The sequence below is a fragment of the Martes martes genome, assembly GCF_963455335.1.
Source record: "Martes martes genome assembly, chromosome: 2".
Taxonomy (NCBI): Eukaryota; Metazoa; Chordata; class Mammalia; order Carnivora; family Mustelidae; genus Martes; species Martes martes.
The window spans coordinates 76,155,297-76,170,065 of record NC_137889.1 but is presented as its reverse complement, the minus strand read 5'-3'; the positions used below and the strand labels follow the sequence as shown (position 1 = coordinate 76,170,065).

Genomic DNA, 14,769 nt, shown 5'->3' with positions numbered 1-14,769 from the left:
TCCATTGGAGATTTTAACACTCACCACCTATATGCTCAAGACTTCCTAATCTTCATGTAAACTTGCGAAAACCTCTTCTGAACTCTTTTGGATGTCTCTCTGTGGATAATTGTTTTGTGCCTCAAACTGTTATGCATAAAACTGAACTCATCTCCTCCTTTTAAATCTGTCTCTCAAGCAGTGTGTTCTCTCAATAGTAAAGGATCCTATAATCTACCATTTTCTAAATCGGAAACTTGAGATCAGATACCTATGTAAGTTACCATTGAACCCTATTTGATTTGTTTGATTTACTTTCATAATACTTTAAAAATCCATCTACTTTTTTTTAACTATTTTTTTAAAAAGATTTATGTATTTATTTGAGAAAGCGAGAGAGTTCGTGCATGTCTACAAGCCAGGGGAGGGGCAGTGGGAGGGAATCTTCAAGCAGACTCCCCGCTGAGTGTTTCCAGGACTTGATCCCATGACCCATGAAATCATGACCCAAGCCGAAACCAAGAGTCAGAAGCTTAATAGAGCGAGCCGCCCAGGTGCCCCTCCATCTGCTTCTTTTTACTCTACAGCCACCATCAGCTCTTTGCTGGGACACAGCTGTCTCTCTCTCTCTCTCTCTCTCTCTCTCTTTTTTTTAAGATTTTATTTATTTATTTGAGAGACAGAGAACACGAGAGAGTGGGGTGAGGGGCAAAAGTAGAAGCAGACTCCCCGGTGAGCAGGGAGCTTGATGTGGGGACTCCAGCATCATCATCTGAGCCAAAGGCAGAGGCCTGACCGCCTGAGCCACTCAGGTGCTCGACAGCAGTGTCTTTCTAACTGGTTTCCTTTTCCTTTAGTCTTTCCCTCTCCAGTCTGTTTTCCAAAAGCAGCTTGAGTGGTCTTCCAGAATACTAAGCTGACAGTGTCATTCTTTTTTCTTAAAAGTCTATAAAAATTTACCCTTGTCATTAAAATGCTGTCTGAACTCCTACCTATTGTTGATAAAGAACTCCATGGTTAACTACCATTCCCCTCCTCCTACTTGATGCAAGGCCAGATTCACATCATTTTATGCCTGATCTCACTCATTTCTGTGGGTTCATATATGCTATATCCTTTTCCTGGAACAGGTTACCCCTTCTCTCTGCTTAACTTATTCTCCTTTGGATTTCTTCTTGATTATTAGTTTCTCAGGGAAACTTGTTTTGTTCTATTAGATGCAATATGTTCCTTTAGCTTCATTCATGGTTTTTTTGGTTTGTTTGTTGTTTACATTTGCCTCTTTAATTATTTGTTTTACCAACTGGAATATAAGTTAATGAGGGATGGGACCATTACCATATTTTCCACTGTATTTCCAGCCCCTAGAACACTCCTTGATACAGATTAAAATTCCCCAAAAATAGTTGTTCACTGTGATCTAAATCAATCTTACAATTGCACCATTTGTCAAAAACATCAAAACTACTCAGAAAGTAGTTTTCTGTTAGGAAAATTTTAAGTTTTAGAAATATTCTCTTTCCATTTTCCCACACCTGGTATAAAAAAATATTGCAACTTGTAAGAATTAAACAAGCAAAAAAATAGATGATTTTTACCATATTCTCATTTTCCTCAAAAAACTTAAAATGAGAATATGCATAATGAAGGCTTTAGCAAAACAATATAAAGTGTAACTTCAAACTCACCATCCAACCCAAGCTAGACTAGATCATTATCAGGAGTTATTTTTGGGGTCTTCCTCTTTTAAATAAGCCATTGATGGAATTAAATATATTTTATTTGTTTTGCTGTGGACCACCCAGTTTGCATTGTTCCCATGGTTTTTGTATCTCCTCTTTTGGCATCCTCTAATTTTGAAGCCATTTCAAGAATTCTTTTTGGGCAATTGCTACATGCTAGAATTATTCTGAGTACTGTAGAGAGCCCAAAAGAGGAAAAGACATAATTTCTACTTCAAGGAGCTTAGTCTATAGGAAACAGAACTAATACACATGAAGATGCTAGAAAATAGGAGAATTCTAAGTAAATCAACTACAAGAGGTTATGGGAATCTGAAGAAAGGAAAGATCACTTTGGACCACAATTATTTGGGCAAGCTTTATGGAAGGGATAAAAATGAGATGAGTGTTGAAGTCTATCTAAGTGGGGGCATTTGGAGAGGAAGAGAAAGACACTGGGAAGGGGGAGAGCCACCTGGATGGTAGTTCAGTGCTATTCTTTTGTTTGTTTTTTCCTGCTTAGAATTCTTGTCCCACCTTTTCTGGTACTGATGCTATTATTTTTGTTACTGAAATGTCTTTTCCCCAATTCACAAGGTCCTGGAGGTGTTGCCAATAGTCACATTTTAAATCCAACCTTCCCATCTAAGGGCATGGTCTGGGCATAATGCCCAAGGCCCCTGGTGACCGTGATCAGCCCAAGGATGTGACCTAGGGCAGGCTAATTCTATTCCATCCCTGGGAGTGAATGTGTAACTGCTTGAAGAGAACATTTCTCTTTTCTGTTAAGTCATGTCTGGTAAAATGTAAACCTAAAGCTATCTCTGCCCACACTGTCTCTTCCCTCTGCTGTACAGAGGAAGTTTGCCTGCAGTTGAAGAAACGAGAACACACAGAGAAAGAGAACCACATTGTTTGAATCTCTGCAGCCTCTGAAGCCATCTGTATACCTGGATTTCCTATGTCTGTGGCTAATACATCCCTTTCTTGTTTAAGCTCATTTGAATTGGTTTAAGTCAATTTTAACCTGGTAGAAGAGTCCTGACCAAAAGAGGTAGTAGGCTGATGGGTGGATGTGGAGAAAGAACAGAGTGTAAAGAAGGATCAAACTGGGACATTAGCAATGAGAAAGAGGGCACAAACCAAAAGCAATATCTGGAGGGAAAAATGACGGGGTTTGGTTAGAGACTGGGTATAACCAATGCAGGAGGAAAATAGTCAAAAACTGGAAATTCCGGGTATTTGTGAACTCACTGATAAAAATGGGGGTAGTTGCAATGAGGAAGTGGGTTTGAAGAGACACAATAGGCAAACCATGACATCTGAGTTCCTGGTAAAGTTGGGGCTTTGTCAGTCTATGGTTTTAGTAAGATGACCAGCACTTACTGGTACAACAGCGTAAACTACAAGAAGGTAACCTAACTTTGCTTTGTGTCAGCCTTCAATAGAATATGACAAAGAACTATAATTATGCTTCCCAAATTCATCTTTTCTTATTTATTTATTTACTCATTTGTTTATTTTACAGGGGGGAGGGGCAGTGGGAGAGGGAGAGGGGGTCTTAAGCAGACTTCACATAGAGCACAGAGCCCAACGTGGGGCGCCATCTCACCACTCTGAGATCACGACCTGAGCCGAAATCAGGAATCGATGCTCAACTGACTGCACCACTTAGGCGCCCCCAAACTCATCCTTACAATTACTTGTTCTCTCTCCCCCCTTAAGGCCCAGGAGAAATGTAGCATAGAGCAATGGTTCTAAAAGTATGGCCCCTTAGATCAGCAACACCTGTGTCATTTGGGAACATTTTAGAAATGCAAATTCATGGACTCAACCCCAGAGAAGGAATCAGAAACTCTGGGGTGGGTCTAACAATCTGTATTTTTTAAGAGATTTTATTTATTCATTTATTTACTTACTTACTTATCTATTTATTTATTTGAGAGTGAGAGAGAGAGAGAGCACACAAGCTGGGGGAGCAGCAGAGGTAGAGGGAGAAGCAGGCTCCCTGCTGAGCAGGGAGCCCGATGTGGGGCTTGATCCCAGAACCCTGGGATCATGACCTGAGCCAAAAGCAGACGCCCAACTGACTGAGCCACCCAGGCACCGCCAACAATCTACATTTTAACAAGTCTTGTGTTCTATGCTAATGTCCACTAAAGTCTGAGCACGGCTGGTGTACAGTATGCTTTGTATGCTGGTTCCATAGCAGATGAAGTAATCTACTTCTTAGTGCTATCATTTTACATTGTAAGAATCATTCCCTTAGAAAAACTCATTTTCCCTAATTCTACTCATTCAAAAAGTGTATGTTGAATATATTCTAACTGTCAGGCACTGGTCCAGGCACGGCGGACACTGGAATAAATCTGAAACAGTTAATCACAAAAATACCCACATATTAGCAATTAAAATTATGCTATGGAAGTGATTCCCAGGAGACTTGAGTGTTGAGCATCATGAAGGTATCCCTAAAGAAATTACACTTCAAGCAAAAAAGAATGACTAGAAGTTATTCTGGTGAAGGGCAGAGAGGGTAATGTGAAGGCGTTCTAGGCCCTGAAAGGGATAGGCCTGGGCACTTCCAGGGAACTGAAGACAGACCAGTATGAACAGGTCTTCATTAATGATGGGTGCTGAAGCTGGAGAGGCAGATCTGATAGATGGATCATGCATGGATTTGTAAATCATATTAAAGATTTTGAAGTTACCACTGAGGGCTATTAAGAGGCCACTGAAAAGCCTCAAACGTGGGCTAACATGATCTAATCCATATTTTAAACCCTCTTTTTTTCAAATGAAAAAGGCAAAGCCTTTTCCACCACACGCTATGGGTGTTAACAGCACGACTTAGATTCCCTGTAAGCTCTAATTGGCTAATAGAGAAACTTTCTCTGAATAAGGCTTTGATGAGGGTGGGAAAGAGCATAGCGTGCCCATGCAGGGACCAAATGCCAGGAATAGAAAAGGAGGAAGGGTCTGGGAGCTTCTTCTGCTTTGTGGTTCTGGCCGAGGCTGGTTCTGCCTGTGCATGTCTGAAGCAGCCGGAGTGCAAGTTCATAGGCAATTGCCGCCTCTCTCCCTTGCACAGGGGACACTGGTGCTCAGACAGGGGACACTGGTGCTCAGACTGTGTCCATCTGGAGGCCTTTTTCCTATAAATGATTTCATTCGGAGATTTCACTCACTTCTCAGGCATCACAATCACCTGACTGAGAATGATACCCCAGTTTACATGTGCTCCCTGGCCTTCAGGAGATTTTCGTTATTAGTATTTTCATGCTATTGCCCTGTGCTAATATGTCATGTTAATAACAATAGCAAATATGCAGTTGTTTCGTGGCGAACTGTGTATAGTTCACGAATGCTTGAACAATTCTACAGAATTGTGACTGTGACTGCTCTCCTACCTCTCAGGGACATGTCTCAGTGTGCTGGACAGCTGACCCCGCAATGTCACTGCAACCACAAACAGCCTGCCTGTAATGGAACTGATCATGTCTTTCCCAAACCATCTCCCTCTGGCCTCTTCTGCCTTTGTCAGTAGCAGCAGCATTTCCTGTCTCCCAAGTTTTAAGGTCTGGAGTCACCCTGACTCCTTTGTCTTATGCTCTCACCAATTCCAAGCACCAGGATTGTTTCCCATCCCTGGGTGGAATGACAGCATGCCATGTGTTCCTCCCTTTCATTACCCTTTATCATCCTAATCCTACTTACCACAAAGCAGGATACATTCTCCCTTGTTGCAACTTGTTCTAAATCTAGATCTCTTTCCCAATACACCCCCAGGGACACTGTGACTGTATATGTTATTCTTCATCAGGCCCGTTTTATTGCACAAAGGCTGGTCTGTATTATTTTTTGCAGCGAAATAATTTTTCTTAAAGGGATATTATGTAGAACCTCATTATATACAGAGATAATCATGCAACCTCTCTGGCTGAAGGTGGGCGAAGGGGAACACAATCCGCTTGATCGGTTCTCAGTTTCTGAGGTGGCCTTTTCGGTACCCAAAGGCCCACTGAGGCAGTAGGAAAACAAACATGTATAGAACACAGTCAAACTCTTTGGAAAGATATGCATGTTTTCTTTACCAGGTCTTTAATTTTTTTTTTTTTTAGTTGTTATCTATGTAAACTCTCCAACCTAGTCATATAAGTTCACACAAAATTCTTCATGCAGAGTATCACTCCCTCATCTCTGTCTGGGCTCATGGTGTTTGCCCTGCTCTGGGTGCCTGCAATGCCCAACATGCAAGTCTGCCAATCTAATTCTAATTTTCTTTGTCCCAATCCCACCTCTTAACAGGGTTTCCAGATTGTTCCAGCTCTCAGAAGTTTTTCTGTCTTCAAATTTCTGCAGTATTCCTTTTTTTTTTTTTTTAATTCACCCTGTACTATCTTGAATTTGTATCTTTTCAGGTGTGTGTTCAATTTCTCCCACTAGATAACAGGCCACTTAAGGGAATAATCACCTCTTTTGTTGCTTTTTGCTCTCAGCATCCAGTATAATACGTAATCCTGTATTTGCTTAGTGGGTATATTTTGATGGTAACCTGCAGCAAGAAATAATAAGTATGGGCCCATCGATCACACTTCCATTAATAGAAGTCTAAGTTAAATATCCTGTCTTTGAAAATGTTCCTCCAGAGCAGTGCTTTTAAGTTAGGAGAATCAGCCACTATGACTTTAATTGCAAGCATTACTTTTTTCTCCAATTACCATTAAGCCCACAACTAGCTTCTTTCATTAAATTATGCTGGAAGTAGATTCGGGGAAAGACAACAGATGGCTGTACGTGGGGAGTTCTTGGTTTGGACTGGAAATACTGTTTTATCCCATACCCCAATATTTTAGACAAGTCATACTTAAATCATATTCCAAAGATTACAAGAAACTTACATTAATATATAAATCAAGTGGTGTCACTTCTTTGTGATGTCTGAGCATGTTGGACATGGCTCTCTTCCCCTCTCCCCTCTCAAACCACCACCCACTCCCGCAACCATCACACCCAGGCCACAGTGGCTCACTTTCAGTTCCCTGGATTGCTAAACTCCTTCCCTCCTCCTGGTTTGGTGTAGTGGCCCCTTCTGCCTCAATGGTTCTCCCTCAATGGTTTCTTTCCTTGATCAATTCTTGTCATTCTTTGAGCCTCAGTCAGCTTGTCACCTCTTTAAGAGAGTTCTCTGATCTCTCAGATTAGGTGAGGCTTTCTTTTTACATGCTTTCATATTCCTCATCATGACCGTAATTATATATCAACTGTGAAATAGTTTCTTTGTTTGCCCTTAGACTGTAAGCTCTAATCTCAGGCACTATAATATTTCCAATGCCAAGAATTGATGCATAACAGGAGCTTGAATGAACAAATCAATGAGCATTTTAGGAAAATCTTATAAAACTTTCTGAGAAACAATTATTATTTACATCCAGACCTCAAATTTACTTGTCCTGTCTTAAATAGACATGGGCGGCATTCTTGGGGTCACGTTATTGGCAGGCGACACACATACATGTGTTATAAAGTAACTTTAACTGTCATAAAACAAGCCCAAACAACCAAGCATGGTGTAACAAAACTTCACTTAACCAACTTAACTGACTAGCGAATAACATGAACGTGTAAAACTAGCTGTTTTTTAAAAATCATCTGACTTGTGCATACTAGCATGGGTATTCCTATAATTCTTATTCACTTTAAGTTATTTTGAAAATGTATATGGTTGGGGAAAAGAGCAAGAAAGGAGTATCATAGCTATGAAATATCTACATGTTGAAACATTTTAGTACATGATTATCACTAAAGTTAATGTGTTCTCCTTCCCTGAAGGCTCCGGCCACCCCACTGATATGTCCATGACCTGTTTCTGTGGCCTTTCAGTCTTGAGTTACCCCGCTGAGTCAGACAATTGGAGAACAAATTAGCACCAACTGTAGAGGTTTTTCTGATAAAAAAAATCTGACCTTAAAAAACCCAACCGTTAAATATCTTTGTCAGGATGTTAACAGTTCACTGAATTTGCATTAAAGGATCTAAGGTTTCATACACTCTCACTCATATTTCTTCCACTGGTCTTATCTTTTTTTTTTTTTTTAAGATTTTATTTATTTATTTTTTTGACAGAGAGAGATCACAAGTAGGCAGAGAGGCAGGCAGAGAAAGAGAGAGAGAGAGAGAGAGAGAGAGAGAGAAGCAGGCTCCCTGCCGAGCAAAGAGCCCGATGTGGGGCTTTATCCCAAGACCCTGAGATCGTGACCCGAGCCGGAGGCAGCAGCTTAACCCACTGAGCCACCCAGGCGCCCCCCACTGGTCTTATCTTAACTAGAATGGGTACCAGATCCAACAGGTATGTCAGTCCATTTACCAAGATAAATCACTGTCCTATTAAGGGAAGGGTAAAGGGGAAATCTAATTCTATTCTGGAACAGCTTCTAAACCCATGGACGCTTCCCTATTATTTCTTCTCATTCCCACACCCGCCTTTTCTTGTTTTATCACCTTAAATCTAACCAGACAAATAACAGCATGAATACACGTTAGGTTGTGAGGGGAGAGGTCAAACACACCCCTAACTCACAGCGGGAAGAGATGCATGTGGATGGCATCACGTCTTTCTCTATTGTGACTGACCTGCATATTTTTAAATTATCAGACGGGTCGTGGTAGGTGGCAGGAGGCTTCTGCTCAGAGTGATTCACCCGGAACCCGGCAGTGTCCACATACTTGCCGTCTTCTGCTACTGCCAATATATCAGTGCTGGAATCTGCTTCTGAAGATCTTCTCTGGATTGTTTCATGTTGCCCAAGACGGGGCAAGAGCCACAGATCCCTGGGGTGGTATCTGCCTTTGCTCTCCTCGTGCTCTCTTGAGGACCTCTTAATCTCAAAGGACCCCCGTGGCTGAGAAAGACTGTATTCTTGGTACCTTGTGCCTTTTCCTCTGCAGAGATTTAAAGAGCAACCCTCACAGTCATTAAGCTCTTTTTGCTTTTTACCTGTGGTTTCCACATCTACCAGATCCATTCCATGAGGAGCGGAAGGCCCAGCTGCATTTCCACATGGCTTGGTGCCATTTCTCCTTCTTCTTCGTGAGAGTCGGAATTTAACTTGGGCCCTTCTTTTCGCCTGAATCCAGTGAGTCTCATCTGTGGAAGATGAATCTGAAGAAGTAGCGTAAAGCTCGCTCCATCTGGCACTTGTGATTTGGAGGGGAAAATCATTTCTTCTCCCTTTTGTTTGTTCTTCTGCAGCCTCATATCTCTCAGAGGCCCTCTTCCTCCTCCTAGGCCTCTGTTTCACTGATTTCTTACCAGACTCCTTCCTAGCAGGGCTCAGCACCACGACAGGGGTGCATTGCTCAAATGCATCTTCTGACATATCATGCAAGATGGCAGATCTAGACAAAGCAGTAGGCAAAGGATGGGAGATGGGAATGGAGAGGAGAGCCACAGGAAAACAGAGAGAGAGAATGATGAAAATGATAGCATGACCAGACGTTGGTAAATAAAGATCAAATGAAGAAAAGGTGCTAAAGGGGAAAAATTAAGCCAGCATAAATTGTCCACAGACAATGTAAGGCAGAAGCAAGAGCCACACAGTTTGGAACATAAAAGAAGACTACAAAACATTGGTTTAAACAAGATTAAATAGGATCATTTGCTGAGCACTTACCTGCAGATGTCCTGAGTGGATGGACAGACAGACAATCTTGACTGGCTCCTGGGAGCTGTCCCTGTTGTTGGGCTGCTTGCCTGGAGAAACAAGTTAGATAATTTGGCATCTTGGTTAAGGTAATACATGGTCGAGATCTTGCTTTTTTTCCACATATTTAAAAAATTACAACAAACGTGGCTGCCGGTCATGTTGCTCATAACGCAGCTCACAACATATAGGAAGTCAGGGGGTTCGTTTTGCAAAAGTAAAACTTATTTGAGGAACTTGGAACAGCTGAGATGCTCTGCCACTTTGCTGTTGCTTCATTTATGAGAGAGGAAGATGATTCCACAAGTTTCTGTTCTATTTACTGTAAACATTTGAGTGGAATGCTTCCATTTGCCTTGGAAACAGTGAGTAACATCTGAATATTCTATAATACAAAGGACATAAAGGCTATTATGGGATAAGGATGATAAAAATCTGGGAAGCCTAAATAATCAAATAGCCATTGGACCTCTAGATACTGCCTGGGAATAATGTGAACTCACATCAAGGACCTATGAGATAATATATGTGAAAACATTTTGTTTTATATATATATATATATATATATATATATATGATTTTATTTATTTATTTGACAGACAGAGATCACAAGTAAGCAGAGAGGCAGGCAGAGAGAGAGAGAGGGGGAAGCAGGCTCCCTACTGAGCAGAGAGCCCGATGTGGGGCTCGATCCCAGAACCCTGGGATCATGACCCGAGGTGAAGGCAGAGGCTTTAGCCCACTGAGCCACCGAGGCCCCCATATTTTGTAATATTTAAAAGCCTATAGATATTACTATTATTATTTCATCACGGAAACTAATAAAATCCGTCCATCACAACATTATTGACCGATCATATCTTCTAACCCTGTGACTGTATGGAGGCTGAGAAAAACAGAGCTTGAAATAATTCAGATTGTTAGCACAAAGCTGAGCACATTTCACCAAACTCCTACCTTTGAAACGCATCTTCTTCACTGAATTTGACTTCTTTAACCTGTTATATTTAATACAGATGATGCTGATAAATCAAAGGCTAGAATGTGCTGAGAATTGGCTGCTTGCCAGGCATCTTGCTGTGGCTTTGTCAACTATCTCCTAAATCCTTACAATAATCTCACCAGGGGGAAACAGTAACAACTAACAGTTTTGAATGAATAGGATGTGCCAATCACTGTTGGTGAATTTTCATTTGTCTGTTCATTAATACTCACGAGAAGCGAGTGTGTTGATTGCCGTGATTACTTCCATGTTAGCGATAAGGAAGCTGAGAAGTTAGTGCTGCTTCTCATGAGCAGGTGCTAGAACAGAGGTTTGGGATGAGGAATCTCGTCCTTTCATTTGTTCTCTTACCCACCGGGAATATACTTCTCCTTTACACAGGAGGAAACTAAGGGGGTCCCTCACCAAGGACCAAGGCTTCTAGAAGATGAAAAAAGCTAGCAAATGGGATCCCCTCTAGACCCTCCAGAAGGAAAGCAGCCCGGCTGACACCTCGATTTTGGTTCAGTGAGACCCATGTTTGACTTTGACCTCCAAAGCCATAAGATAATAAAGTGCTGTTTTAATTCAACAAGTTTGTGGCAATTTGTCAAAGAGTCATAGGAAACTATTATAGGAGATGAGACTTGAGCCAACCTAAAAGGCAAGCAGGAATTATTATAGAAGGATTAAAAAATATTCTAGGCAGAGGACACGGGGGTCAAGGGGGAAGTATGGTGTTCTCGGCGTGTTCCAACATACTGATTTACATCTGCACATTTCTGACTTGTAATTTTTAGAGGCTTCCCTATCAATCCATGAAGACTATATTTTTAATATTTGTATGTCATCTTTGAACACCAGTCCATGTTTGATTATATCCTACAATATTTCTATCAAAACTCATTTTTTCAATTTTTAAAATCCAGATTAACTTCATTTCTGCATCCACTGAACAGGTATACAGCCAATTTTTGTAAAAAACAAACATTTCTGTACTCTATGCAGTAAACAGTAAGTTTTATTAGATTGCACACCACTTATCCCACACACAACATTTGATGTTAGTAGGAAGTTCTGCACGCAGCAGTCACTGAATAAAGTGAAATTTACTACATGTTCTCTTTAGGAAAAAAAAAAAAAGTGGTGAAGCCCCAAAGTCACCTCAGATCACTGATGATATAAAAGCAAACCAAAATACGTTGAGCATCATAATGGCTATCCAAGGCTACTTAATGACATGTTGAAGCCCATTTTATCAAGGTGTACAAGGAAAGGAAGATGAAACAGACATAATCATAATAAAAACTTTCATCATCTCACAGGTCTGAGCAAATGTATGTTCCACAATGAGAAAGTAATTTTTCTTTTTTTTCTAAATATTTTATTTATTTGACAGAGAGAAATCACAGCTAGGCAGAGAGGCAGGCAGAGAGAGAGGAGAAAGCAGGCTCCCCGAGGAGCAGAGAGCCCGATGCGGGGCTCGATCCCAGGACCCTGAGATCATGACATGAGCCGAAGGCAGAGGCTTTAACCCACTGAGCCACCCAGGCGCCCCGAGAAAGTAATTTTTCAATGAGTAATAACACAGAATGTTAAAAAACATGCAGCTTCCCTTTGGAGGGTTTTTGGTCCACCACGAGAAGGAATCAAATAGCATTTATGTCTATAAACCTTAAGTATTTTGAGGGAAATAGAACTCATCCTTATGATGATTTCTTCAAGAATCATCAAGAATCTTCAAACAACTCATAGCCAGTATTAGTTGATACGTATTCAGTTTGGTGGTGGGGCAGATGCTGTAGTCTTGGCTATTGTGGCAGATGCTGTTAATGCCCATGCCATTCCCTCGGGCTTTCTCTGAGTTCACCTGTGCACTGACTGATTCCCACCTGAGTGCTTGCACCTCTTGGGTTCAATACCCTGGGTCTTTGGTACCATGTGTTCTCACTTGGCTACACACAGGCACAACCTTAAAGTGTGGCATAAATTAAAACCTCTGGGGACAATTCTTGGACTGAAGTCAGTGGCTAAATGCTCCAGATTTTCCATTTTCTCAAAGGATGGTTCAAAGTGACTTAAAGTTTCTCAAAAAGTCTCAAGCTGGATTATGGCTCCATGGACCCTAGCTCACCAACACACCCCTTTATTGGCATTTCCCCTTTCTCTCTGTCTTGCTTTACCCAAGTCTGTGGTGCTTCCTGGGATCACTTCCTAGAAAAACTACCTGCACCCTAGTAAGACAATGGGATCTATTTAACCACCTGATTGATACAAAATTAACCCTAGCTTATGTCACTTTAGATATATTTTTTTTAGCAACATGAATTAAAGGTCCATTATGTAATAGATATTATGGTGAATTCTGGGAATAAAGAAAAGATAGCATCCTGAAGGAGATTCTTGGTTAGTGAAACAGAGATTCAAAGGAACAGGCAATTTTAATACAGTCTCATCTGTCCTGATAATCTGGCAATGGGAGTTCTGATGAAGGAAGGGCACCTCAGATGGAATGGAGTAGAGATTTAAAGTAAGTGTCCTACAGGAGATGATGCCAAAGCAAGAAAGAGTGAATGTGAACACAGTTTTATAATGACTGGGGGGGGAGGGAGTTGAGATAAGAAGTGATACAAAGTCAATATGAAGGAGTAGACAGAGATCCTGTATGTCACATTGAAATTTTTGGATTATATCTACAAATGAATGGAAAGTCATTGACAGATATTCAGTAGTAAATGGAAAGGACTAAATTTGGGCACTAGAAAACTCACATTGGCAGCCGAAAACTGGGAAGTCCAGGAGTGACTGTAAGCAAGGGAAAGAATTAGGATTCGATATATCCAGGATGCAGCTTAGATTGGGAAAAGGAATAGTTTAAACATTATAATCCCAGCGGTACCTGGGTGGCTCAGTAGGTTAAGCGACTGCTTTTGGCTCAGGTCACAATCCCAGGGTCCTGGGATTGAGCCCCAAATCAGGATCCCTGTTCTGTGGGGAGCCTGCTTCTCCCTCTCCATCTGCTTAATGCTCCCTCTGCTTGTGTGCTCTCTCTTTGTCAAATAAATGACATCTTAAAAAAAAAGATAAAGAATCACAACTGGTTGTTTTATTACAAGTATGATAAAAATTATTTCAAAAATCAGTTGAAAAAAAGTAACATGGGGAAACATCTTTAATGTTCAATGAAAAAATTTTAATAAAGTTAAATGGGATGACGGGTTAGAGTACCTTCACCAAATATCAAAACATGGTATGGATCATCAGAAATTAGGAGAATATGTGTGTGGAAAACTATCTGTCTGTCAATCTATCTATCTATCTATTAGCTTTCTATTCCTTAGTATTTAACAAAGTTACATTTCAAATTAGTGAAAAAGACCAGGTTATTAAATAAATAGCATGGGCAGAAATGACTAGTCATTCAGAAAAATGTAAAGACTTAAATGTAGTAAAATAAAAATAAAAAAAAACAAGAGAAGGAAACATAACTGAGTATGTTTATAATATCATGGAAGGGAATCCCTTTCTTAAGATGACATGAAATAAAAAATTAACATAGGAAAAGACAATTAAGGATGGTAATTAAAAAAATAAAAACTTCCAATTTATAAAAGAAGCACATACACTCACACACCAACATGACCCCAGACAAAACACAAAGCCGTAAATAATGCCATATTTCACAATATATATGATAACCAAATAGCTAATTTCTATGGTACTCATAGATTTTTTTACAAATTTAAAAAAAAATGGTCAATCTTAGAAAAAAACGAGCGAGACACACAGTTCACGGGGGAGGAACTGCACATGGCTTTTGGCCATGTATAAAAAATGCTCAATCTCAATAAACAAACAAATGCAAATTCAGTTAACAATGGTTTACTTACACTTAGTGGATAAGCACATGAAAAAGATTGATTAATACTTAGTGTAGCCAAGGTTGGGGACACCAAGCATTGCCATATATTGTTGAAATAATTGTAAATTGGCAGAACTTATTTGGAGGGCGATTTGATAAACTTTATTAACATAGAAAATGTTTATGGTCTTCAATTCAGAAATTCTCACAGGAATCATTTTATTGAAACACCTGCAAAACTGCCCAAAGATAAGTTCATCATAACAAGAGTGTTCACTATGGTTTTGTTTGTCATAGCAATAAATTAGAAATGATCCAAATGTCTAGTTCTTAACATTGAAATACATAAGCCATTTTAAAAAATGAGATACACCACATACATGCACACACAAACTTACACACACACATGTGTAGGATATATTTTTATGTGAAAAGTTAAGCTTCAAAACTATATATAGTATGATCTCATTTGGGTAAATAATGCTTCCATGATGAATGCTATCATATGAATAGGACACATTT

At 40.2% G+C, this 14,769-nt stretch overlaps 1 protein-coding gene across 4 annotated transcripts in view; it reads right to left on the bottom strand.

The window, feature by feature from the left end:
- The window catches only part of MARCHF1 (membrane associated ring-CH-type finger 1), a gene marked incomplete at both ends in the record, with an annotated part of 451,661 nt that overhangs the window by 76,231 nt on the left and 360,661 nt on the right, over positions 1-14,769 (bottom strand). For 2 of the 4 annotated variants that reach the window (XM_080797422.1, XM_080797421.1), the window contains 2 exons: positions 8,334-9,098; positions 9,374-9,453. In XM_080797422.1, the coding sequence (XP_080653548.1) occupies positions 8,334-9,098; positions 9,374-9,453 (845 nt within the window). The remainder of the gene's footprint in view (positions 1-8,333; positions 9,099-9,373; positions 9,454-14,769) is intronic. The other 2 variants (XM_080797423.1, XM_080797424.1) reach the window with 1 other exon arrangement.